A 22242-nucleotide genomic window follows, 5' to 3' on the forward strand; every position below is an offset into this window, starting at 1 on the left:
AAACCATACAAAATTATTAGAGCGCTTTGGTCTGAGACAATAAAATTTAGGGCAAAGGCGTCACAAACTTCGAATTAACCTGAAAATGGCTACCCAATATTCTTGACTGCAATTTAAGGTTTTATTTTGTTATACGTTAGCGACTTTGTTGAGTGAAACTTTGAACACATACCACACACGCAAGCACATGCATATGCACATGCGCAGTTCGTTGAAAAATGACTGTTAGATAAATTTAATATGTTGCTTCTTATCTTTGTTTTCACCACTTGACATTATAAAAGGATTAAATTTACATTTTTTATTAATTTTAATATGGGTCAAATGTGCTCCCAAAAGCTACCAAAATAAATAGAAAGAAAGAAAAATATAGGAAAGTGGCATTTTAGAAATTAAGCTTTATTTTAATTGTTTAATAAACTGTGGTGGTAATTTTCCTAGTAGTTATGTATACCTTCAAATTATTTTTTTATTGTTGTATAATTGAGTATCACAAATTAATTCAGTCTTTTATATATCAATCTTGTGTATATTATTGATTATATATATATATATATATATATATATATATATATATATATATATATATATATTGTGAAAAATAACACTAATTAAATTAATAATAGATTTATAATATAAAATCATCCTTATTTTTTGGTTCGGGTGGGACTTGACTATAAGCTGTTCTGAACTTGACAAGCAAATTTAGCCCAAAGAAACAACCACGATGACACAGAGTCTTCCAGTACTTTCCTGTGGCCTGTTGAATAAACAAGCAGATTGCGACATGAAATACAGCCCAAACAGTGTTGCAACAATTGTCATTGTTTTCGTGATGCTTTTCAGTTCAACCTTCTAATGTATGACACTTAACCGTGTCAAGTTTCAAAGTTTGATATCTGAGATAAACTCAAATTCAGCTCTAACAAGAGCCAAAAGTTTTTGTGAAAAAAATCGCCTTTAGTCCTTTTCCTATGACAATATTATTTTTGATAAAATAATAATAGTAATAATATCTTGCTCAATATATATTGGGATGAAGACTACAATAACAATAATTGTTCAGAGTTACTAAGATGTCTATGAAGTTGTGCTGTTCCAATTCCGGCAATCCCCCTTCGAAAATTAAAGTCTGAATTTAGCGAAACCTTTGTCACATTCTCTCTTTTCTGAAACAGTTCGATAGTTGCGTCCATGCCTATGGAACTAACTAACAAAACTTATATGGATTATCGAACCACATAATGTGACTGAAATTTTTAACAAGTATGAATATTAATACACGAGACGTGCAACGTGAACAGCAGCGAATGTTGCACCACTAAACTAGGGTAAGTAGGCAATCTTGTTAAATATAGGCTTCGATAACCTCCAATCCATTTTTTCCACTTTCTTACTTGGTACTTTTTTTCTTGAAATTTATTAATAAGTTATTATAACAAAAATTTTGCTCATACAAATTCCCAATTTAGCTTCTACAGCTTTATAATTTATGTATCTATTTACTTTTGATGAGACTATTACAACAGAACATATACTTTGACAAAATAATTATAAAAGGCTTTGGAAGCTTGGACTGCGTGCCTTCCGGCAAAGGTGAGACTTCTATACACAATTGCAAGAGAAAGGGAGAGAGAAAAACCAGACCTGGACTGACAGGTATGTTACCGCTCCTCTGAGTTGAATTTATTCCAAGCTTCCTGAAGTAGATGAAGTATAATAATTAGTGAAGTATATGTATATGAAGCTAAACCATCAAATAATGTGATCAATGAATACTACACGGTTACATAACAGTTTTATTACATTTGTATGGAAATCGCCAACTTTCCAAGCACATAAAATAAAAACTATGATGTGACACCCTGGAAATATGAGATTAATAATATGCTCCAAATAAATAGGCCAACCTACCAACACCTCCACATCAGGGAAAGCGTTTGATCCCCTACTCCTATGAATTGATAGTGCTCTCTCGGTATAGGTTTGCTTGGGGGAGTAGGTGAAAAAGAAAGAGAATTAGGGTTGCAAAGACCAAAAGTGAAATCAAGTACATTTAATTTTTGGCCTACTCATGATTTTGTTTTGCTGAATCCTATTAATGCTTTTGTTGTACAGTGTGAAGTGTTCGTTCTAAATAGTTTACCTTCCGCAGTATCCACTTAGTCAACCAGGAACATTTTCCTACTCCTTATCCATACTAGGTACAGGACATTTTTTTGCAACAAAAAAATGAATAAAACCAACAAAGTGAAAGATAGCTTGTATGCATTACACACCTTCAAAAGATCAAAAACTTTTTCGCATATGTATTTCTGTTGAATACTAGCTCCACGTTGCTGTAATTTGTCAGGATGAACACACAGGGTGGCCTTCCTGTAAGCTTTCTTCACAGCAGCAGAAGTAATGACCTCCGTCAATGGGATTGACTGCCACCCAGAATCAGGCCAAAGGATCTGACAAGTAAAAAAGTTAAAAATGGGACCAATTTTAGATTATTCTGGATGGTTGCTCATCGCAACTCAAAAGGTCACAAATTGCAGAAGTTTTAAACATCTTGATCAAACATCCCGATAGATACATTTCTCATTATTTGAGACTCGTCACCTCGACCTAAACATGCCAAACTGTACTCTGTGTGTGTCATTTATTTGTGTGAAATTGGGAGTAGGAGGTTATAGAAGCAGCATAAATAAACCTAGTTCAGAATATGTGCACTTACATATTGCAATGTAGAAAGTAAGGCCCGCAAGTTTCCTTCTTTTCCACCTGACCACCTCCTTACTTCAGCATCCAGAGTCTCTGATAGTCTCTGCAAACAGCAGCAGACTTGAGTAACCAATGAGCCACAGAAACAACAATTTATACAAAGAGAAAAATTATATGGATCACATTTCTCTCAGCTTGCTCCTTCTGAGCTAGAAGGTCACGCATGTTCTTTTCTGCCAAAGCTTTTGCCTGAAATTTGCAGAAAATTCATCATTATGTCATTGTCTATGTGCATTTATTTTTTATCATCAAAAGATTGAAGATCTTACTGCACGCTCAGCTGTTCGGCGATGCCTCTCCAGTCTAGCTCTACACCTCTGAGGTGATTCACCTTCTCTTTCTGATCTCTCAGAAAAAGAGGCAGCTTCAAAGAAATCCAAATATTTAGCCAAGATTATATAGCAAGAGGATGTGGTAAAATATTGAACGAGACTACATACTAAAGCATTGCAGGGACGTTCTATTTTACATACCACCATAAAGAGAATATGGATGTCTGGAAACCGTTGAGGAGCTAGAGTTCTGAAACTGTGGATCCAGCATATCCTGTTATTTAATTCATTAGAAATATATTGGACAATTTCACAATTTATCAACAGTAGATTTAAACAGATACTCACTGAGGACGAAGAGTCTTGTCTTCCACAAAAGTTGTCAGATACAGATCTCTCTAACCGTTCTCTGGACTCAAACGCAGTCCTTTCACTCTTTAACTTTTCCAGGGCTCGGTCTTGAGCCTCTGCAGTTGCTCTTTCTACAGCAGCACGTTCTGCTTTCAATCTTGCCTCTGTAGTTTCTTTATCAATGTATGACTTGTCCCTGGCCTCAGCACATGCCTTCTCAAGTCTTTCCCTGGCCTCAGCCAATGCTTTGTACCGTGCTTCCATAGTTGCTCTTTCAAATGCAGCCCTTTCTTCCCTTTCACAAGCTTCAGCATATGCCCTATCGCGAGCCTCAAAAGTTGCTCTATCAACAGCCATCCTATCCTTTTCCCTTTCCCTTTCTCTCTCAGCCTCCAGCACTGCCTTCTCAACTTCTTTTCTCGTTCTCTTTCTCTGTCCACCTCCTCTTCCATCTTTCTAAGATGATCCTTTTCCGACTCTCTTTCTCTTTTCATCCTTTCAGTATCTTTAATTATTGCAGATTTTTCATTAATACTCTTAGTTTTGCTTTCTGTGGATTGACCAATATGAAACAACTGGGCAGTTTTCTGAGCATTTACAGTCTCCTGAACAATAGGTTCAGCTGCTTCTGTGCTCCTTCTGCAATCAACCTTTGTCACTGTGTCTTCCTCCTTCTCTGACTGGGTTTTTGAATGCTCTGCATCTCCTGCAGTCATTTGTTCAGGCGCACTGAACTTTTCATTATCCAGTTGATTTTCCATCCCTACCCCTTTCAATTGCTTTTCTCCAACTTTGCATTCAGTTCTCATCTTTGCAACATAATCTTTAGATACCTTCGGTTTCCTAATAAATGCTTCATGCATGGAGGCTGATTGAGTAGATAGATCTTCGCCACTCTCAATTTCCCATGTCTCATCAGTTACTTCAGCATTCTTCATCTTTCCCCCGTCTTTCCTTTCCTTGTCATCCAAATCCTTGTTCAGTCCCTTACATTTCTCCATTTCACCATCTTTGTTCATATTCTCAGATTGCTCCAGGTGTCTATTCTCGTTTGATACAGCTACATTCCCTTCCGAGGCAAATGTTTGGCTTGATGTGCTCTCAGTGACTTTTTTCTTTTGATCCTCACTCAGCATCCTATTAATCTGTTCTTGCACTGGAGTTTGATTCATAACTTTCTGAATCCCTTTACCGTCTCCTGATTTTGGAGGTATATTTCCTTCTCCATCCCCATCATAAAAATCTTCAAATTTCTTTGTACTTTGATCTTTTTCATATGCCTTATTTTCCCTCTGCTCAGAAGCCTCTTTCAGTCTTATCTCTTTTACTTCCAGTTCAATGTCTTCCTTAAGCTTCTTTCCGTTCTCATCCCACCTGAAGGCAGGTAATACGCCTCCATCACTTTCTTCATTTTCAAAAGAACTTTTGAGGCTTTTCTCAATTTCTACTCTTTCACGAGCTTCTTTCAGTCCCTTGTTCATCTGAATCCGTTTACCTAGTTTCAATTTCATTTGATTTTCACTTTTGCAGACCTCTGTTTCCTCAGTGTAATCAGATTCCACAGCCGCATTTGATCTTTCAACAATATCTTCCAGCTTCCCAGAACCTTTCAGTTTTTCCTCCTGGTCAGTTTGTCCTATAGCAAAAGCTTCGCTTTGTGTTTTTCTATTTTCCTCCATTTTCTCAGAATGCTTGTGCCTATTCACGTTCTGTTGTTGCTTTTCAACCTCCCTTAGTTTCTTCTGATTTTCCCTAAGCCCCGTGGCCTGCTGAATGTCATTTGCTGTTTGTCTATCCACTTCTATGGATTTCTGGATTTCTGCTTGTTTATGCTCTCTGTTTCCCATCTCACACACGTCTTCCATGATTGCGGATTGGTCAGCTTCAGTTACTTTCTTTTCACTTTTTCCATGCTGGTGGGCTATTTTTATACTCTTCTCATTTTCTTCCTCCTCAAATACTTTGGCCATTTTTTCCCTTTCTATGTGCTCTCTTTGCCTCTGTTTCCCATTAGATGCTTCAGGTTTCATAATGTTTTCATCATGTTCACGAGCCTCTTTTGTTGCTTTATACTTTTTCTCGTACTCCTCCACCTGGAAATTTTCTTCAGTTGCTTTTACTTGTTTATGCTTTTCTTGCACATTAGATGCCTCTCTTTCCTTCTGACCATGTTTTTGGGCTCCAATACCTTGCATCAAATTCTTACTCTGCTTTGCAGTTTGAGTTACCATTTCAGATTCTTTCATTCCCACCAATTCAAAAAATTCAGATTCATCTTTCCATGTTCCAACTTCTGTGCTTCTATCGGATTCTAGAGATGACCGGGATTCCATCTTGTTCTTTTCCTCGAACATGTTTACAGCTCTTTTCCCTTCTAAATTGTCCGTAGTTTCTGGGGAAGCTTTCTTAAGTTCCTGCCTGTCATCTGTGGCATATAATTTTGCCTTTGAATGTCTCCAGTCATAACTTCCCAGCGCTGTCTCATCATTCAAGCTACTTAATCTAGTGATATCCTTACACATCTTTGCTTCATTAACTTTTGCATCATAATTTGATTTCAAATAGGTTTCACGATTCCATTTCTTTCTCCCTTTTAATTCTTTGGTACTCCTAAGTTTTTCTTCTGCTATAAGCATTGCTTCATTCATAGCATCAGCAGAAGCTGTAACGGACGAATTCATATGATCCTCCGCATCAAAGAAAGGTGGTGAAACAGCACCGGATGTCTCTTCGGAAGCAACCACCCTGCTGTTTGAATGAAGTCCACACATGTCCTTTTTTGCATCCACTACAGGAGGTGGACGAGATGGGGGAGGCACTTGAGAGGGCATACTTCTGAGGTTTATGTCAGACACAGTTATGAACATCTCACCGGAATGAGAATCCTTTTTGCTTCCTCCATTTTGAAGATTTAGATCGCTGTCAAAAGTCTGCTCCCCAAAGGTAAAATTGCCCAGATGTGCCACTGTTGTTGCCCTTGGGTGGTTTCCCTTCACATTCTCTGCACTAAATTCCATATCAAGATCAATATCATCAGCAACTTGATAGGAGGAATTGGTTTGATGCAATTGCGTAGTTTCATCGTACACTCTTCCGAAACCAGGAGCAGCATGCAGCTGACTCAAGTGATTTTTCCCCTTTGACATATGTTCATTGCTTGTACCATCGACCTTATTATGATACAAAATGTTCGACCCCACATTACCATCAACAGAGTGGAAAATACTTCCATTCAAAATGCTTTGATTAATTGCAGATTGATCTAACTCTTCAGAAAACGAATCAGTTTCTTCAGGACTCCTGTAAATGATGAAAGTTCATGATTACATTAGAGAACTATTTGCATTGAATACAGTCTAATCTAAGCAACATTTGAACTTTTTGAAGTAAACTAAAACCAATAATCTGTGTGTATGAACTTAGTGCAATTAAGCAAATTTTACAACATGCATAAAAATACTTTAAAGCATAACACCTGGAATTACAGATACCAGGAGTCCACAATTCCATATATCATAATAAACTACAAATAGTTCACCACTTCAACAGTTAATCTACAACACACTAATCCTGTTTAACGGAAAAACATAAGTGACTAAAAATCAAAGTACTCAAGAACAAAAGCGACCCGAATTTCATCACAGAAGAACTAATTTCCAAACGCACAATTCATTAAATTAAATCACAAGAACGACCCGCCCCTAACCAAATGCGACGATTTCCCTCAATCGAAGTCATGAATTCACTCTAACCGAGTCAAACATAAAAACCAGCAAGCAACTCAGTTGCCAATCCTCTAATTTCGGTGAAAGGAAAACAGAAGCCGCGAAGGGATCGCGAATTAAACACACGAAGCAAGGCAGGTAGCTAGGACAGTAGTAGCATTGTCATTACCAGGATTCTTCGGAGGAGGCAGCGTCGAGAGCAGTGTGGCGGTGAAACAAGTTGTCGGACGGAAGCTCAAAATCCAACGCACCGAAAACTTCGGTGTAGTTGAAAGAGTGGCTTCGGGGATCGAAGAAGGCCTCGGCGTCATGGACGGCGGGAAGATCAAGCAGCGGAATGGAGGAGGCACGTGCGGTGTGGAAGCTTCCGAAAATCTCACGGTAGTCTTCGAAACGAGGGGAGAGGGTTGAAACGCCGAACTTCGGAGGACCACCGTAAACGTCGTCGTATAGGGTCTTACTGGAGGAGAAGGTCCCATTGTTGTTGCTCTTGTTGGAGAGCGTGACGGCAGCTTTGTTCGGTTGTCGAGAATGCGCCATTTTTTCTTCTTCTTCTTCTTCTTCTTCTCTATGGTCACTCCTGCTTCTCTGAGTGAAGTATAGTGTGCAGAAACTGTTTGGGAACGAAAAGAGTGAAAATTCCAAGGTGTAAAACATAAAGCTGAAGCGTGAAATGACGATAACGGTCTTAAAACAGTGGACAATTCTTTGAATATTTAATGAATATAAGTTTACTTTGTTAATATTTACCATAAGGTTTCATTGATTGTTTTTATTTGTTACCATGTTCTAAAAAGAGAACATGAAATTGATGAATTTAATGTGGAATTGGGTTGAAATATGGGGAAATCTATGTTTCCTAGAAATGAAATGAAGCGAGATCCATGCCCATTTGTTTATAATAAAAACAATCAGACAAAAACAAAGGTGATGCATTCCGGTACTGTCCTATGTTGTATAATTGGAGTTAGATTTGTTTGTTTGGACTTTGTACGGTGTGGGGGTAAATGTCTCAATCAACTTTTTCTTCTTCTTCTTCTTTCCTCGATAATAATCGACCAACTTTATGCTTATTTTGGAACGTTGATAAAATTATTTTTAGATTAATTAAATTTTATAAAATTAATTTTGTGTACGAGCGCCTCGCGCGCAATTTTTATTTAAATAGAATTTTTTAAAAGTGTTTGGATAATATATATATTAAAAGGTGATTTTAAAGGATAAGTATATTGTTTGAATACTTTTGAATTAAAACCGATGTTGAACGGTAATAATGGAAACAAACATGGAATTAAAAATAAAGGTGCAATGGAATGGGACCTTGTGTTGGCCACTTTATGTTTACTATTAAGTCACGCACCGTTGAGACTTTGTTGGATATGTTCACCTTCCTAAACTAAAAATAGAAAAGGTAATGTTCTATTTATTGCCATCTTTTAATTTTTTTTTTTATAAAAGTTAACATGAATTGAAAAGACCACCATTATATTTTTATATAGATGACCCCAGAGAAAATGAATGTACCTCAAGTTAAATTTAAAGGGTATTTAAATCAAGAGATTGAATTAATACAAGAAATTATATTAATTCACTTTATTTCATTTTTTCATTATACAATACTTGATTTTAATTACTTTTTTCTTTTAATTCATAATAAATTATGATAATTAAAAAACAAAATATGCAGTTTCTTCTATATTTGGTATTATTATTTAATTCCATTTTCACATATCAAGTTTTTAGGGTTGTATATAATGATGACAAAAATGTCTATATTCATATATGTATGTCTATAAATTTCGTGATGGATATTAAATTGATATTTCTAATAAATATTAATGGATAATAAATATAGGTATTTTAATTTTTCGTTTGTGGATGAAGTGGATACGAATATTTTCAATTTATACATATAATGATTATTAGCTAATAATTATTAGTAAATTTTATTTATTTTTCAAAAATTTAAGTGATCAAAATAATTTTATTAATGAAAGAGGTATAAATTATGGAATAATAGTTTAGAATTTAAATTCATATACTTCATTTAAATTTACTTTTTAGAAAGACAAAGTTTATTTATATTGAGTAATTTGATTTGTACTTAATTTTTTTATCTATATTTATATTTTTAAAGATTTAATTATATATATATATAAATATATATATATATATATATATATATTTATTACAGGTACCGTGGATACTATAAATATAAAAAAAAAAAAAAACTACAGTACATAATGGAGTACGTAACAAAACAATTTTTTTTAGACGGATGTAAATAGGATTAGATAATGCTCATATAAAGCTTGACCTATTATAATCTCTAATTGTTGATAAAAATTTCGATTATTTAGTTTATTGATTATTATTTTTTAATAATGAAAAACAAACTTTTCTAACTCATCATTTTCTTTTTGGCGTTTACAACTTATATTTGTAATATATATATATATATATATATATATATATATATATATATATATATATATATATATATATATATATATATATATATATATATATCCAAACAACCTTTAAGAATTTAGGTATTGGAGGTATTGATGCAAAGTGTAGACATGATTGAAGCATTTGCTAAGAACCTTGGAAAATCCTCTTTTTTGTTTCAATTTATTTCTTATCTTTTCAATTTGTAAATTCTAATTTTTCCATCACAAAGAGTTAAACTTACTGTTGAGATTAAATTTTTTTAAGATAATTTTTTGTTAAAAACTAACTTAACGTTACAAAACTAATTTTGTAGGATAAGGTTTGTACTCACTTATATATTACGAAATTGCATTATCTCCGGTTAATGTGGGACCTCCAACATTTTTTGTGTATTCTATGATGTTAATAAAATGTTTTTCCATTTTTAGGTTAGTATTTGATTTTTTATGTCCAATGTTTATGGTGAGATTAATACATGATGGTATTTAGGGATAAAACATGATTCATTAATATTTTAAGAGTATGGAACTTAATGAATGATTGCTTGTTGAAGATTTAAGAGATTAGAACTTTATAAGTTATCATAGGTTCAAAGTCACTAAGAATTAAGTTTGAGTATATTTGTGACCTGATTTTGACATGAAATTAAAATTTAGATATTTGTGAATACATGAGAATGAAGAGGATGAAATCTAATATTGACAATTGTAAATATTTTATATTAATTTTGTTCGCATACAAATTGTTTGATAAAAAATTTAAAAGAATTTCTATTGTGTTTTGATGATCTTTCTTGTCCAATTGAGTTGTAAATCGCAATAGTTATCATATGTGCATAAATCCTTGAGAAAAAAAAAATATTTATCCTTTACTACTTTACTATCGATGCACTTATTATTTGTGCTAACAAGTTTTTGGATTTTGGATAAAAATAGTCTTGTGAACAAAATAACACTATATTTATTTAAAAGTGTAAATTAGGTTAACATTTAAAGCTAAAATTTGATGAATAAAAATAGACCTAAAAATAAGAATGTTGTTAAAGATAGTCAATTAAGTTTTGTTATAAGATTAATCACCTAGTAAATATTTCACAAATACATCTTGATATAAAGAATGAATTAAAAATAGCATTTTAGTAAGAAAAAAAAAAGATTTTATGACAAATAATCAATTCAATTAGTACATATTTAATTTTCCTCAAGTTTATTATGTAATAAACGTACTTTATACTCTCTTGCAATAAATTAACGTTTAGAAAGAGTGTGAGATTCTTGGAAGTTGTATTTTAGAAGTGAAAATGTTTTAAAATAATTATTCCCTAACATTTCAATGATAAAACGCTTAAGTCTAAATAGAATTTTTATAAAGGAATAAGATTACTCTAAAACACTTATCTCTCTAAAAAAAAATATTCTTTATAGTTGGTTTGTATATATTTTATTATTATAGTTACTTTCTTTAAGGGATAAATGTATTAATACATTATATATATTATGTCTATTTACTTTGGATTTATCAATTTTATAATATTTTTAGTAATTTTATATTTTTACTGTTAAATGTTATAAGGAATATTTTATTTAAAATATTTTATTAAAAAAAAAATATTGTCTCTAATAAAATTGTTTCATAACACACATGTTACTATGTCAAGGAAAATATAATTTTCTATCGATGAATTTAAGTTGTTAAGAGGAAATATTTATTGAAAAAATTTATTAAATCTGAAACGAAATACATAGTAAATATTTTATTTTATAATAAGTATTCTAATTTTATTTAGCTAAACAAACGAAAAAGACGTAGTTGTACCATTTTGGTGATCTTATTTTGAGTAATATTGTGGTTTTTATTAATTAAATGTTATCAACATAAATGTATAGTTTACTTTTACTGTGAAAGTTATCAAACAATTCCGTTGTCGTCCAGCGGTTAGGATATCTGGCTTTCACCCAGGAGACCCGGGTTCGATTCCCGGCAACGGAAGTTTTTTGCTACACTGAACAAATTTATTATAATTACATTTTAAATAAGAAACAAATTTATCAAAAACTTTATTGTGGTCTAGCGGTTACCATATTTCTTGTTCTCTTAGGAGACTCAGATTCGATAATTGCCGATGGAAGTTTTTGAAAACTCTTCTGGGATTTTTCAAATATTTATTGTATCACATGGTGTTCTTGTCCTTAATCCTTTAAACTTTGAGAGTACTTAAAATTAACAGATTTATTATATAATTTTGCATTATGATTATAAAAAAAAAAACTTGCATAATTGCAAATATTTATATTATATATACTATTAAAAGTTTTTTTATTTAAAATTGTTATTGTCTTTAAAGTAACTACTAATTGAGGTGTTTTATTAATAATGATGATTAGAAAGAAAATAAAATATCTTAAATAAATTATATCAATTTTAACTTTATAAAATTAACATAAATTAAATTCATTTTTATATTAGATATCAGTATGTTTAAATTATATTTGATTTTATAACTATTTTTAAATACATAAATAGTTTATATTGAAATGCATGGCATGAGACAGAAAAAAAAATATTATAATCTATGAAAGTACTGGTTCATCCGGCATATCTGAACTGATATCTTTATTTTAAAATACATTCCCAACAGCAAGTAAACTGCAGATGTGTCCATGGATGACTGTAAAACTAACTATTGCCAAACTGTTGAATTGCGGTCATTATCCAGAAACAAAAAGTAAGGCTTCTTATTAAGCACAGAGATGAATAAAGTCACGTGCAGCATGTGTTGCCATTTGAGATAACAGTGTGAGCTCTCCAAACTTTTAGGAAACAAACGCAGCCATTCTCCGGAAAATCGAACATTAAAGATACTAGAAAAAAAAGAAAGAAATTAAGCCTTGGGAGCTTTGTCTAGCAAAACATTATCCTTAAGGTTAAGCTCTGCGGGCGTTTCTTGACCACCACCTAGTATGGAATCATATTCCTCCCCATGAGGAGCAAATTTCTTGTGAAGAACTTTTACAAATTCGGTCTCCTCAAGTTCTTTTGCATTTTCAGCAGCATGAGCCTGAGCCAAATTGGAATAATTCAAGGCAGATTGTGAGAAGAAGGTCATTTCATCTTCTGTGAGCTTTCTCAGGAACTTTGCTGGATTACCTCCCCAAACCTGCAAGTAAAAGTAGTCTTTCAGTTTAAAGATACAAAGACCATCTCATGCCTGATATAAATAAATAAGATGAAGACCTTTTGAATCATCCATTTAAATTTAGGCCTGAGTGGTTAGACAACTTCCATTGATAACTCTAATCAATCATAACACGTGTAACTTCATTTAATTTAAATATTCAAGAGACAGAGAGAGCAGAACAAAGCACATGCCCATTCTCTTCAAAGGGAAACAGAAGGTTCATACAAACCTCTCCATAAGGAATCCTCGTATTCTGCCTTACAAGGGCTCCAGCAGCAACCATGGCATGTTTCTCAACATACACACCATCAAGCAAGGTTGCACCCATGCCAATAAATGCCTCATCCTCAACAGTACATCCTTGTAACACAGCACTATGACCTATGATCACAGTGTGGAAACCTTATATAGAGTTCATACTAAAACAATGCTTAAGTCATTCACGAAATAATAATTCATCACATTCACTCACCTACAGTAACATTATCTCCAATGACTGTTGGTAAGACTTTTCCAGTTAAATTAGACTTGGCAACATGAACAAGAGAATTGTCTTGTATATTAGTTCCAGATCCAATAACTATGCCGTTAACATCACCTTCACACAAAGCATAATGTTCAGAGAGAGGTATAAAACAGCGAGAGAAGCACAAATATTGGAAAGAGGAAGCTGGGAAACATCAGTACTCAACTCTCTGATATATTAAGTATGCAATATGCAGGTAAATGATTATGAGTACATGCGTATAGCATAGCAAACAGAGAGGTACAACAGTTGCCTCTCACACTCCATTGGAATGTGAGTTGAAGCAACGAAAAATGAATAAGGAAACAAACGTCTGGTCCATACTATCTTACTCAGAAAGCAAAAGGAAATGCATAGAAACTTAACGGGCGATTGGTTATGCTTTTGATAATTAATTCTTAATGAACATGATTTATTAAAGTAAGTCTGAGTAAATGTGAGCTTCGAGTAATGTGATTTTTGGTTTAGATTAAAGATATTCGAAAATTGGTTTAGATACAAAATACAGCTGGGAAACTTGCAATAAAAATTGATTTTAGACAAGTAATCGCACAAAATGGAGTTTAAGGTGCATACACATACACACTATTATGTAGGCGTCTTTAGTATTGCAATTCGTTAATTTGAAATAAAATGCACAACATGAGGTCTTAGAAAATGAATTAATATAACAGTCACATATAAAGCAAAAAACAAAAAGATACAAATAAGAGAAGTAATTCATAATGCAACACAAGTTTGACCTACAACAAATGTAACAACATTGACAGGAAACGGAACTACGTAAACTAATCTTCAACTATTTTTTTCTGTTATGATGTTAATATTCAAAACATTGATATAAGAAATATATATTTAATGAAAAAAAAAAGATTTAAGTTCAGCAATTTTAGCCATCTTTGCCTTGTGATCTGTACGTGTCTCATTTGTCACTTCAATATATCATTATTATCTTTGTCTTGTAGTATATGACATTGTGGAACTGAAGGGACGTCACGTCACCTTTCTGGTCTTCAGGTTATTGTAAACTAAATTAATGTTGACGCCAAGGATTTGGAACCACAAGCTTGAAAGGTATACATGGGACAGACATGATGACTCACATTAGTGTTGATGCAAAAGCTATCGCTAATGAAATCAATTAGACTAGAGTCTAAAACTTGGGTTGGAATCAGGTTCACCACATAAACGTGGATCCAAGCATACCCTGGGCAAGAAATGAATTTGTAATTCCGTGATTGAAGGTGAGTGTTCGGATATAATAGAGATACACTTACACATTTTGGTCCAGTTTGAATAAATTTCTCAATTGGTGCTTACAGAAAAAGAAAAGGAAGAAAAAAAATGAAAGAAGCTTATCCATAAGCTACAACTAACTTTTACATAAACAAATTTATTAAAATCCTCCCAAATTAGCTTTTCCAAAACCTTATTTTAACATACGGGAGAAGTCGATGACATTTATTGTTTCTCGTAAGAGCAGAAAAGTTTATTAGAAGATACTATTTGAAGGAAAAAGCTCACTTCAGAAGAAGCCTTGCAAAAATTTTACGTTTCCGTTAAGCAAGTAAAATACCAATCTCTCACCAGCCACACTTCTCCTAACACGTGCATTTCAGACAAATACAAATACTGATAGTGTGCCCGTAAGGCCGAATCTCTGAACATTACAATTCCAGCAATTGAATGAGAACCCAAAATCACTTAAAACGGTTTCACATTCCTGTAGTTGTATCAAACAAGTGTAAACTAGGCATTCATTTGTAATCCTATACGTTCCCGGGAAGGCTAATCTCAGACGAAGTAAACAAACCCTAATCACTGAAAATAAAATTTGGAAACAGCGTGATGGTGGTAGGGTTTACCTCTGAGAACACATCCATACCAAATGGAGGAAGCTGGGCCAACGTGAACATCGCCGAGGAGGGAGGCACTGGGGGCCACAAACGCATCCTTGTGAACGGAAGGATATTTGTCGAAGAGATTCATCAGAGGTCGATGCCTAGACACTGTAAATTTGAAATCGAGATAAGAAACATTGAAGATTGAAATGAAACCCTAATTAAATGGAAATGAAAATGAAAAATTGAAGGAATTCGTACGCTGTTCTTGGAAGAGGTAGTTGCCTTGGAGGCGTGAGCCAAGGCGATCGATGGCTTGGCCGGTCTCTCGGATCCAAAATCCGACGGCGTAGAAAGCTCTGCCCAAGGTTCCCATTCTGCTGTTGCTAGTGGTTCTGGCACTGCCGCTTCACTTCTACTCCGATCTTCTCTTCTCTCTCTTTTTCTTCTGTTCTTCTCTCTTCACTCGCACCTCTAATTTCTGGAAAACATTTTCAATATTTACATCAATTTTGTATAAGACCAAATAAATAAATTAAAAACCACTTCCATAGATTTAGAAATTTGATTTACCTTTTCAACAACAAAAAAAGAGAGACTCACCTTCTTACAAGCATATTTTCTGTTTGTTTGAAATTAATACTGTAGTGTTGTGTTTTAAGAAAATGTAAATAAATGCCACTTATTCCGTTTTACTAAAACAAATTAAATATGCATCATTACTGAGTAACTTTAGGAAGTGAGATAAAGTATGAAACAATTATAAATTCAACTTTAATTTTAAAAATTAACGTGAAATATTTCACGTTTTTACACTAAAGATATATTTTAACTAAAGTTGAATCGACTTTTATTTTTAACAATGTTTTTCATTTACATGATAAAAAAGCAACTTTTAATAATGTATATTAAAAAAAATTATCTATCCATAACATTAGACTTTTAAGTTGTGTTTGGATATTCATTTGTAATTTTTTTTAAGCAGAAAATTCAGCTTTCAAAACATAATATGTAGAAAGAAGAGAAGGAGTGGATTGTTGTTCTATTAATTTCAAACTAAGCTCTAAGCATACACTTAATCAGTCTTATACACATTCTAGAGGGAAAAAATTATTTACTAAACAATTAACGGGTCTTACTGAAAATTGCCCTTTATAGTATTTGAATCACACCAAAAAGTAGGAGGACATCGATCAATCAATATATATATATATATATATATATATATATATATATATATATATATATTTTAAATATTAACTAAATTATAATTTATTAAATTAAAAACTATGAAAATGTATGAAGACTATTATGCATTTTTATCTATAACAATAATAAAGAGTATTCCTTCTTTTATGTCCATATTTCAAAATATCAATTTTATTCTTTAAAATATAATTATTTATTAAATTTTTAGAAATTGACTATTGTTTTTATAAACTTTTTTTCTCTATTTATCAACAATTATTCTTTCATCTTTTCTTATATATTTCATTTTATTTTTAATAAATATTATTTTATTTTATATATTAATTTAATAACATCATATTATCATCACTTATTAATATAATATCATGCATATTTAAAAAATGCATCGCGTCTTTGTGGACGCTAGTTAAAATAAAGAAAGTAATTTGAGAAGACGTCTAGCTATAGATATACGCATATAAAATTTAAGAAAAGAAAAGACTTTTTTTCCTGATAATATATATATATATATATATATATATATATATATATATATATATATATAATATATAATTAGTTTATTTAAAAAATGTTATTACCATAAATTTATTTTAGAGAATTAAACGGATTTCCCATATTAAAAAAATGGATTCTTAAGTTAATATCAATTAACACTACTACTTATTTTCTTGAATCATAGAACCTATTTCACAACTTATATAAACTATAATGTATAGAGAATCTATTTAACAAATAGTTCTATTAAACAACATTATTATAGTTAACATTAACATTAACTTTTAAATATGCTTCTTCTCTCCTTAAATGAAACTTAGGAGAGTAGGACCTATTTGAAATTTGAAACTTCATAAAATAATTGTTATAAGATCATATTAAAAAGAATAATAAATATATAAGAAGTTGTAAAATATTTAAATGTTAAAATTTAGTAAATGATTTTGTGATTGAGTTATCTTGAGTATTTTTAATGGTTTAATTAAGTTTTAAATATTTCACAAATTTAAGAACTTTTAGTGATTTAATTAAGTTTTAAATTCTCGTATATTTATATATTATCAATACAATTTTTACAATTTTTAACGAGTTTATGTCATTTAATTTTGTTCCTTGAATGAATTAGGTGATTGTTATTCTATCTCGTTCTCTTACCCGTTTTTATGTGTTAATTTTTTTTAGAAATTATAGATATAAAATAATATAGAAACAATAAAAATTATTTATTATCTTACATTAATCACAATATTATTTTATATTAATAATATTATTTTATATTAATCATATTATTTTATATTAATCACAAAACTCACATCTCTTATAACACGTAACACGTAGAGACAAGAAAGTAAGTTGACAAATAAAATGACAATCACTTTTCTTCTCAGCAAACAAAAGAATTTGTAGAATTTCAATTAAAAACAATTTTACAAATACTCAACTAAGAATATCCAAATTTATCTATAACTAAAAACTTAATTAAGTCATTTTTAATTAAATCCCTATCAATTTTTTGTATTAAGTACTCCAAATTTATATATTTTTTATATGCGGATTTCTTGTTTAATTTTTCAATATATTGTTATCTTTTGTCATATCAATTTGTTTACTTGTCTCCATGTAGAGAAATGTGAAGTTACATTGTCAACACAAAATGATTTTAGCATAAACTGAAATGATAAATGATTTGAAAAAGTTTCATCAATAGTGGTAATTAAGATAATCTCTTGATCTTTATAAGTGATGATGTGAAAATTAAAAAAAAAAAAACATGACAATTTCGTTTCATAACACACCTTTAATAAAAACAATAAAAATCATTCATTAAATATTCTCACATTTCTTAACATATGAATATAAATAAATTAGATGACAAAACAACATAAAAATCATATTCCCCCAACAACATTAAATAATATATACTAAGTTAAAAGTATAAAATTTGTAAGTATTTTATAAATTCAAAAATCTAATAAGCCTTCAATTAAAAATCTTCAAATTTAATATCTGTTTCCGTTATTTAAGAAATCAGCAAAAAGACCTTTGAGTGTAAAAAAAATTGGAATCTAAAATAATCTCATTTCATTTGGATAGAGGTAATGGACTATTAAAATTAATTGTGATAAAACTTAATTGGTAAAAAGCAGGCGTTTCTTTTAACTTTCCCATGATGAACATGTTTGTAAAATGAATTTCGTCAAAGTTTCAAAAGCATACGTATTTTTAAACGTCAGAATGTACTATTTTCAGATTTGTTTTTTTTAAAAATTAACTTTCTCAAATCTAATCCAAATTGAGTTGAAGTTAAAGACCAGTATGCGTGTTTTTGGAGACCCGCATACATCGCAAGCCCATATTTTTTCTGTCAAATTTAAAGAGAAAACGCAGAAACCATTATTTGTAGCTTCTAGAGAGAAAGTAAAATCAAACATGCACTAAAATTAGGAATTTGCTTATCCGAAAACTCATAGGGTTAATTGACAGATAAGCTTTCAGGAATAGAGGCTTCAATACTTGAATCAAGTTCATTATTTTGTGGCACTACCAACGCATCTCAAAGCAGGAGTTACTTGACACTGTTGTGTCAAGAGCCGAGCAGCACAAGTGCCATAACAATATGAAATCACAATGTTTAAGAAGTTGCATTCAAATTGCACACAATTGATTGGAGGTCACTGAAATTGGGTGTTGAGTTTCTAAAGAAGTTAGTGCCTCAAGCTCTCAACTATATAAGCAGCATACAAGTCCCTGCAAAAGAAAACACCCATTTTAAAACATAAAATAAGCATTCAAAATTAGTGCCAAGTAACCAGAAATAGACACAAAATCTGAGTCGAGGAAGGAAAGTAGCTTACATGGAGTATTTGATGGCATCAACAGCAGCTTCAGATGGTAGAAAGTCCTCAACGTCAACCTTTTTGTTTTCATTTTTCTTGTCTAGTGTGGCAAGTTAAGGATACTAGCAGAAAACTAGGGGATGTGGCATCATTAGAAGAGAATCACTTAACAGTCCTAAAAATACCTATGGAAGATTTAGTGTGTCTGGTTATAATCCATTAGACACTCCTTGCGAGAGTGACAAGATAGAAAATCTGAAAGTAACAAGTTTTTATATTGGCCAAATTTTCTTTGGGTTCTATTCTAAGAGAGAAACTAATTGTCAATCACCACGTATTGAGATGCATGTGGTTACTGGTTTAACGTGTAAATGCAAATAATAGGATACATTCCTCAAAAAATCTTCTGATTTCAGCTAACCGATGGGGAGGAAGCTCCTTGATGTCCGTGTAATGACGGAACTCAGGGTCATCAGCACAAACTGCTATGATCTTGTCATCCCTCTCACCCTGTAGTAGAAATAATAATAAAACAAAATTTGTTCAAAGTTCTACTAATTGGTGACAAAACTATTCAAATTGTGTGATGTCCAGAGGCAAGTGAATTATAAAGTGAACAAAAATTGCTGTTCCCTACACTCTTGTTGACATAAATTTATCAATGTTCCTTGCAACCTACAATTTTATTTCGTTGCTCCCAAGGAATGAATCTCCTTCTCAATCTGACACTCCCAGCTAAAAATGGACTAGGGTTCGAAAGGTTAACGGTAACAAATTTCACCATGTCATATCAACTACATGGTAGTGCGTGGTTTTGTTCATCATTTCAATAGACTTCGATGTTCAATACACTAGTACTTGCAGGGAAGCAAACAACTAACTAATATAGCCTCTCTTTTTTTCACAGAATAGACCCTCTCACCCTCACTTCTATTTTATTGTCCAATGAAAATCTTAGTGAAAAACAGAAAGCGAGGACAAGACAACTTTTACCTGGTCAATCATGGGCATTAGTCCTATAGCGCGAGCACGGAGGAAGGTACCAGGAAGTACGGGCTCCTTCTCAGAACAAAAGTTCAAATTTTAATACAGTTGATATTTTGGCCAGAAATTTCTGCTAAGTATCAAGAACAAATAAAATTTAAGCATACCTGCATTAGAACCAGCACGTCCATAGGATCACTGTCTTCACAAATGGTTCTTGGGATAAAACCATAGTTGTGCGGATAGACAACAGATGAGTAAAGAATCCGATCAACCTAAGTTGTTCAGCTCTCTCGTTAGTATGTTATTTATGCTTCATTACATACAGACAGGTAGCAGTGATAAGTTTGGAAACGGTAAATGCAACCCCTTTAGAAGAAAGTCTTTCATCTTTTTCAAACACATCAAAGCATATGGAATGAAAGTAAGAAAATCGAAACCACACCTTGATAAGTCCACTTTTCTTGTCCAACTCATACTTGACCTTACTGCCTTTGCCAATTTCAACCACCTGCCATGGGAATTGATGTATTTCTCTATGAAAAATCGTTGGGAAACAAGAGTTCAATGAAATAATCTGTGCAGGCAAAATGTAAGATTCTAAGTTCCAATCTGTTGTTGAGATCGCTTTATTTAATCACAGCCTCATCTCAAGTATAAAAGGAGGATTTCGTTATCATCGTATCCTTGTTAAAGCTAAAGTACTTATTTTCTAGCTGCATTCACCAAATCTGTAATATTTGAATGATTGCCAAAAAGAACTTCATATAAACCCTGACAACTCAGATGACCATGATGTTGCAAGATGCGTCCTGATAAGGATTCTTTATTTTTTCTAAGATTTGCGAAAAGTTACAAAAGAGTAACAGCTTACACAGTTGAAAACTGATGGAGCTCCAGGCCCTGCATGTAGAAAAACATGTTTCAGTCCAAATATATATATTTTTTTGAAGAGAAATTCTTGAATCACAATAATTTGCTCTTCACCTAGGAGAAAACAAATAAAACAGTTCTTTTTTTCCTAATTAAAGTGAGCCCCCAAAAAATCGTAAAAAGTTGGTGTACCAATCTCTAGGTCATGCCAGGGGTGAGCAGCAACAGTTCTCCGTGATAGAGAAGAAAGTATTCTTTCATTGAGCTTTGGGTGAGGTAAATCCGAATTCCATGCACTTGAATCTTCATGGTGAGCCATATCGACTTAACTACATAATCACCAAAAGCATCACACACACAGGCACAAAGAAGACACTATTAGTCCGAATCATTTCCATCAAAACAACAATCAGAAGAATCCACCTCGTTTCTTAACAAGATTGATTCCAAAAGACATAGGAATCTGTGTGTACAAGGTATATAGTGACATGAAAAAACCAATTCAATTAGACGTAGCTAACTAATAGAGCATCAGGTTGAAAAAAGAGCCCGGGACCTCAAAAAATAGCATTATTTGCAAAATGGTGATTACTTTTTTTCAGGTCTACTACACTTGTTGCATTAGATCATGAAACAAAAGAAGGAGCATAACAATAAAGGAGGGCGAAACAGAGAATAAAGTGCGAATCATAAAAAGGAAAGAAGAGAAATTGCAGCAGAGTGAACCTTTTGCCTTATTGGGGTCCAAAGGGTTAAGGAACTTGTGAGACAGACAGAGATAGAGACAGATATAGAGAGAGACCGGGAGGTGATGGGTGAAGGTATGAAACAAGCGAAGAATATATATCAGGTAATCTATGTATCAATCGCACGGTTCAGCAACCAGTCGTGGAGTGAATCTGTGTCGTATGATTAAAGTGGGCTTTCATCAGACGGCTACTGATTATAACATAATATTTGAATTTCAGACAACGTCACCGCGTGGTCTTGTCTGTTTTCACCGCTGGCTGCTGCCAAACTATCATAAGGATCTTTTTCCTTTCCTCTGTGCTGCCTGCTCAAAAAAATATTTTTAAATCAAATTATTGATAATTAAGTCACGTGTGTAAATATACTATAAGTCTATAAAATATATTTAATTTATAAATTAAATAAATAAAAATTTCAGTTTATCAAATTAGAGATTTATATCAGACTAAAAAGTTAAGAAGTGATCAAATATACGTTGA

At 32.3% G+C, this 22242-nt stretch overlaps 3 protein-coding genes and 1 non-coding gene across 6 annotated transcripts; 1 reads left to right on the forward strand and 3 right to left on the reverse strand.

The window, feature by feature from the left end:
• Window positions 1–1310: 1310 nt before the first annotated feature.
• LOC114173560 (auxilin-like protein 1) lies at window positions 1311–7814 on the reverse strand. The gene is made up of 10 exons (XM_028058041.1): window positions 7287–7814; window positions 3833–6692; window positions 3740–3782; window positions 3390–3646; window positions 3243–3315; window positions 3039–3133; window positions 2893–2958; window positions 2723–2812; window positions 2280–2456; window positions 1311–1700 (listed from the first exon to the last, which is right to left on the reverse strand). Exons 1-10 carry the CDS (start codon window positions 7772–7774, stop codon window positions 1665–1667), a joined length of 4185 nt encoding a protein of 1394 aa, XP_027913842.1. The 5' UTR covers window positions 7775–7814; the 3' UTR covers window positions 1311–1664.
• A 3674-nt stretch (window positions 7815–11488) lies between these two features.
• Window positions 11489–11560, forward strand: TRNAE-UUC. The gene has a single exon. It is a non-coding gene; the product is annotated as a tRNA-Glu (tRNA).
• Window positions 11561–12117: 557 nt separating this feature from the next.
• On the reverse strand, window positions 12118–15742 carry LOC114174092 (gamma carbonic anhydrase 1, mitochondrial-like). 2 transcript variants are annotated; one of them, XM_028058844.1, is made up of 6 exons: window positions 15720–15742; window positions 15378–15597; window positions 15141–15284; window positions 13222–13347; window positions 12979–13130; window positions 12118–12728 (listed from the first exon to the last, which is right to left on the reverse strand). In XM_028058844.1, the coding sequence occupies exons 2-6, from the start codon at window positions 15490–15492 to the stop codon at window positions 12453–12455; spliced, it is 813 nt and encodes a 270-aa protein (XP_027914645.1). In that variant the 5' UTR covers window positions 15493–15597; window positions 15720–15742; the 3' UTR covers window positions 12118–12452. The 2 variants fall into 2 exon arrangements, with proteins under 2 accessions (XP_027914645.1, XP_027914642.1); XM_028058841.1 differs by lacking the exon at window positions 15720–15742 and adding an exon at window positions 15690–15708.
• Window positions 15743–18750: 3008 nt separating this feature from the next.
• LOC114174124 (soluble inorganic pyrophosphatase 1) lies at window positions 18751–21978 on the reverse strand. Of its 2 annotated transcripts, none has more exons than XM_028058885.1 (9): window positions 21740–21978; window positions 21206–21342; window positions 21015–21043; window positions 20586–20651; window positions 20308–20415; window positions 20150–20215; window positions 19546–19666; window positions 19175–19256; window positions 18751–19067 (listed from the first exon to the last, which is right to left on the reverse strand). In XM_028058885.1, the coding sequence occupies exons 2-9, from the start codon at window positions 21330–21332 to the stop codon at window positions 19025–19027; spliced, it is 642 nt and encodes a 213-aa protein (XP_027914686.1). In that variant the 5' UTR covers window positions 21333–21342; window positions 21740–21978; the 3' UTR covers window positions 18751–19024. The 2 variants fall into 2 exon arrangements, with proteins under 2 accessions (XP_027914686.1, XP_027914687.1); XM_028058886.1 differs by lacking the exon at window positions 21740–21978 and adding an exon at window positions 21606–21739.
• Between the last annotated feature and the right edge of the window lie 264 nt (window positions 21979–22242).

This window comes from Vigna unguiculata, chromosome 2 (genome assembly GCF_004118075.2).
Source record: "Vigna unguiculata cultivar IT97K-499-35 chromosome 2, ASM411807v1, whole genome shotgun sequence".
In the NCBI taxonomy this organism is placed as follows: Eukaryota; Viridiplantae; Streptophyta; class Magnoliopsida; order Fabales; family Fabaceae; genus Vigna; species Vigna unguiculata.

Excerpts from the sequence above, each read along its gene's own strand:
- LOC114174124 (XM_028058885.1), bottom strand. The coding sequence starts at position 21,332 with ATGGCTCACCATGAAGATTCAAGTGCATGGAATTCGGATTTACCTCAC. Across the intron at positions 20,416-20,585 it reads AGAAAAGTGGACTTATCAAG|GTTGATCGGATTCTTTACTC; the intron begins GTGTGGTTTCGA and ends TGAACAACTTAG. Across the intron at positions 19,667-20,149 it reads TAATGCCCATGATTGACCAG|GGTGAGAGGGATGACAAGAT; the intron begins GTAAAAGTTGTC and ends TTTCTACTACAG.
- LOC114174092 (XM_028058844.1), bottom strand. The coding sequence starts at position 15,492 with ATGGGAACCTTGGGCAGAGCTTTCTACGCCGTCGGATTTTGGATCCGA. Across the intron at positions 13,131-13,221 it reads TGGAGATAATGTTACTGTAG|GTCATAGTGCTGTGTTACAA; the intron begins GTGAGTGAATGT and ends CTGTGATCATAG. Across the intron at positions 12,729-12,978 it reads CGAGGATTCCTTATGGAGAG|GTTTGGGGAGGTAATCCAGC; the intron begins GTTTGTATGAAC and ends TTTTACTTGCAG.
- LOC114173560 (XM_028058041.1), bottom strand. The coding sequence starts at position 7,774 with ATGTTTTACACCTTGGAATTTTCACTCTTTTCGTTCCCAAACAGTTTC. Across the intron at positions 3,783-3,832 it reads TTAGAAAGATGGAAGAGGAG|GCTGAGAGAGAAAGGGAAAG; the intron begins GTGGACAGAGAA and ends GCAGTGCTGGAG. Across the intron at positions 3,134-3,242 it reads TCCATATTCTCTTTATGGTG|CTGCCTCTTTTTCTGAGAGA; the intron begins GTATGTAAAATA and ends ATTTCTTTGAAG.